This window comes from Tamandua tetradactyla, chromosome 6, assembly GCF_023851605.1.
Source record: "Tamandua tetradactyla isolate mTamTet1 chromosome 6, mTamTet1.pri, whole genome shotgun sequence".
In the NCBI taxonomy this organism is placed as follows: Eukaryota; Metazoa; Chordata; class Mammalia; order Pilosa; family Myrmecophagidae; genus Tamandua; species Tamandua tetradactyla.
In genome coordinates, this window is record NC_135332.1 from 74,458,191 (window position 1) to 74,461,627 (window position 3,437).

The following is a 3,437-nucleotide window of genomic DNA, read 5'->3' on the forward strand; positions in this document are numbered from 1 at the left end:
TTCCTGGGCCCTTCAACATCCTCCAGCCCCTGACTTAGCACCTTTGCACCCCCACGCACCCAGCCCTGTCTGCTCACCGTCCCCATTAGCTGTCTTCCTACCCAGATGGATGGGCTCTGAGAGGCCCAAGACTACATTTTCCTCAGTCTCCTAGACCAGTGGCCCAGGAGCCTTGTCGATGGGTACCTTTCAATGTCCTGCTGGAACCTGGCTAACTGGGCCTTGAGCTTCCCCTCTTCCTCCTGCAGCTCGTGGACCTGAAGGTCTTTGGAGACCACCTCCTTGGACAGTTGAGCCATCTGGGCATTCCAGCCAGACCTGAGAGTTGACATGTCCTCATTGAGTCTGGACAAGGAAGAGAAACGAGATGAAAGTTCACTTGAGCACTCTCCCCAGCACACCCAACACACCTACACATGTGCACTCACACTACGAAACACATACACATATGCACATGTACACACATGTATCCACACTACACTGACATGTACACAAGTACATGTACACACATTCACACTACTGGCATGCACACAAGCATACATACACGTACACATGCACACCCCATGCTAGTGACACATGCACACATGCACGTACATGCATGCACACATTATACTGACACATGCAGGCACGTGAAAAGGAACATGCTACACTGACACATGCATGCATGCAAGTATACCACTTCAGCATGCACACACACACTATGCACACCTGCAAACATATACAGGTGTATACATACACATGCAACACACATACACACGTTTAAGCACATATGCACCCACACAGACACTTGCCCCATCCTTAAAGCAAAGGCTACCATTCAGTGACTCTTTTTCACACTTGTGTCTCCACAACAGAGCTGAGCCTCCCTTGCCTAGACTAAGGAGACAGCTCTACAAAGAAACGCCCATCATCTCTCCATGTGACTGGCTCACCCACCCTCCCACCAAACCACACACATCTATTGACTCTCCACCCCTCAGCAGTCCAGGACTTGGGTCCTGCCCAGTGGAGGAAGAAGAGTCAGGACTGACTGTGGAACCTGTGGCCATGAGGCAGACATAGCCCCACTCACCTTTACACTCCAGCAACGCCTCACAGTACCTGGGTTGGGAGATGTTCAATATGTTTCTCAAAATGAAAAGCAAAGTAAAGTTCTGTAGAACCCCTTAAACAACTCCAATAGTAGAATGCCCTGGTGGGAGTTCCCAAGAACAGCAGCTCTGGGGGAAATCCCTGTACTTGTGACCCAGGGCAGCACATAGTCTCACCCTAACCCAGACCTCACCCGCTACCTGCCCGGGGCGGCCCAGTGTCCATCCAGCTGCAACACCTCGACCCAACTTCTGCACCAGTGAGAAGCCCTCCCACCTCCGCAGACTGTCTGGAGATGCCTGCCTGAGGGGGATTCCAGAAACAGAGAGAAGTCCGCCTACCATACAAAGGGCAGGGCTCAGTCCTGACAGAGGCACCGGTGGCCCAGAGGGCTCTGCGACCCCTGGCCCAGCTGGAGTGCTTCAGGCCTGGTCTTATTCAGTATGAAAAAACCATGAGCTCCAGCATAAACATGTTTTGCCCCTTTTCATTGGAGAGGCAATATCCAAGGCTTCCCCTACCAGACATACACCTGGCTCACTGTCACTAGTCCACAGCAACTGAACACAGAGGGAAAGGTCTCCATGGCCTCAGGGCTCTGGGTACCGGTCCCCACCAGACCATGAGCTACCGCAAATGGGACTGGTCTTCGGATCAAATGCCCTCGGTCCAGGGACCAGATTCTAAAGCGTCAGGGAAGAAAAGCGGCTCTCTGGTCCCTCTTCTCTGTTCTGCCCATCCTGCCCTTCTCACGCTTCCCCCACTCCACATCCCTGGGCTCTGGGGCAATGCTGGCCGAGGTGAAAGGGTCTCCAGAGCCTTCCCCCAGGCTTGTGGACACTTCCTCTCTGAGGACAGGTCCCCACCACTAACACAGATGAGACTGCCAGGTCAACACGGGCTACTTCTGCTGTTGATTTTTAGACGGAGTATGCCTTGTCATGAAATGACTCAGAGAACACAGATCTTTGGGGGAAACCAGGCCCTGAAGAGGCCACGCCTTCTCCCGACCACAGCCTGAAGGTCTAACCCTGCCGGACTGGTCACAAGTATGGGAAAGAGAAAGCAAGGCTCCTGGCCAGGATAGCTCCCCACAGGGACAGCTCCACAGAGACTACTGGCAGTCCACTTAAGGCCTTAAGGTAATCTGCTGGCCTTAAGTCTGGCCCAAAAAGAGAGCCTTTCCAACAGAGAGGAGTGATCAGGAAACAAACCCTGCAGTAATTAGTTACCTCCGCCCCCCAGCTTGCTGTGTATTGTTCCTTGTCTTTAGTCAGTAAAACAACGTGCTAAATCTCAGGAAGCTACCTGGATAAACCTTTAACTTTCTAGTATTTCATAGCTATAAGAGTCATTTTCCTGCTAAGTACAAAGCTGGTAGAAAATTTCCATATAAAAGAGTCACAGAAGGGTAGTTCAGTGGTAGAATTCTCGCCTGCCATGCGGGAGGCCGGTTTTGATTCCCAGCCTATGCACTTCCCAAACAAACAAGCTAGCAAACAAACAAATGAAAAACCAAACAAACAAAAATTCAACAAATGATGCTGCAGTAAAGGGATGCTTACATGGAAAAGAATGAACTGTGACCCCTGCCATACAGCATACAAAAAAATAAAAAGAGAGACAGAAACATTTCCCAAACAAGGGGGAAGAGCCAGTGGCTAAACAAGGTAAAGACGAGCAAATCATTTATTTGCCTTTTTGTCTTCAGCAAATAGAGTTTCCTGGGTCACCCACTGGACCCAGGAGTCAGAAGCCTGGAGTTTAGCACTAAATCTTTCAGTGTGACTAAATAGTCTCATCCCAGGCACCTCACCCCAGATACCAGGCCCAAGGGGAACAGGTTTGCTTGCACCTCGCCACTTAGGTCGGTAAGGTATATACCAGCTAAAGATACTACATAAGAAAATGGTTTTTTACAAACACTGATGTATAAAGATGACCAGAGAGCTACAAGTGATGGCTGTGCCCCTTTAGGTCGATGGACAAGACCAGCACCGCCCAGGAGTGACAAGGCCTGTGGGGGGCTCTCAGGAGGAACCCTACTCACTTCTCCACGGCAGCAGCCTTCTCCTGCATGGTGTCTGCCTGTCTCCGCTCAGCCCCACGCAGCTGAGCCTCCAGCACCTCACCATGGGCCTGCAGCTCCCGCACCCTGGCCTCCAGTGCCCGCAGCTGCTTGCTGTGGGCATCCTTCATCGAAGCCAGCACTGCATCCTTTTCCCTGGCCAGATGGTCCAGCTCATCATGCCTGAAAAACACAGTGGAGGCACTTTGCAAGGGTCCCAGGGCTGGGGTTGGCCACGGCAGCACTCCCCAGAGACCCTTGAATCCTGCCCTCCCCC

General features: G+C 51.8%; 1 protein-coding gene across 8 annotated transcripts in view; it reads right to left on the bottom strand.

The window, feature by feature from the left end:
* CCDC57 (coiled-coil domain containing 57) overlaps nucleotides 1-3,437 on the bottom strand; it is a 185,889-nt gene that overhangs the window by 114,736 nt on the left and 67,716 nt on the right. For all 8 annotated transcript variants that reach the window (XM_077166276.1, XM_077166275.1, XM_077166274.1 and 5 more), the window contains 2 exons: nucleotides 3,143-3,343; nucleotides 187-345 (listed from right to left, as the gene is read on the bottom strand). In XM_077166276.1, the coding sequence (XP_077022391.1) occupies nucleotides 187-345; nucleotides 3,143-3,343 (360 nt within the window). The remainder of the gene's footprint in view (nucleotides 1-186; nucleotides 346-3,142; nucleotides 3,344-3,437) is intronic.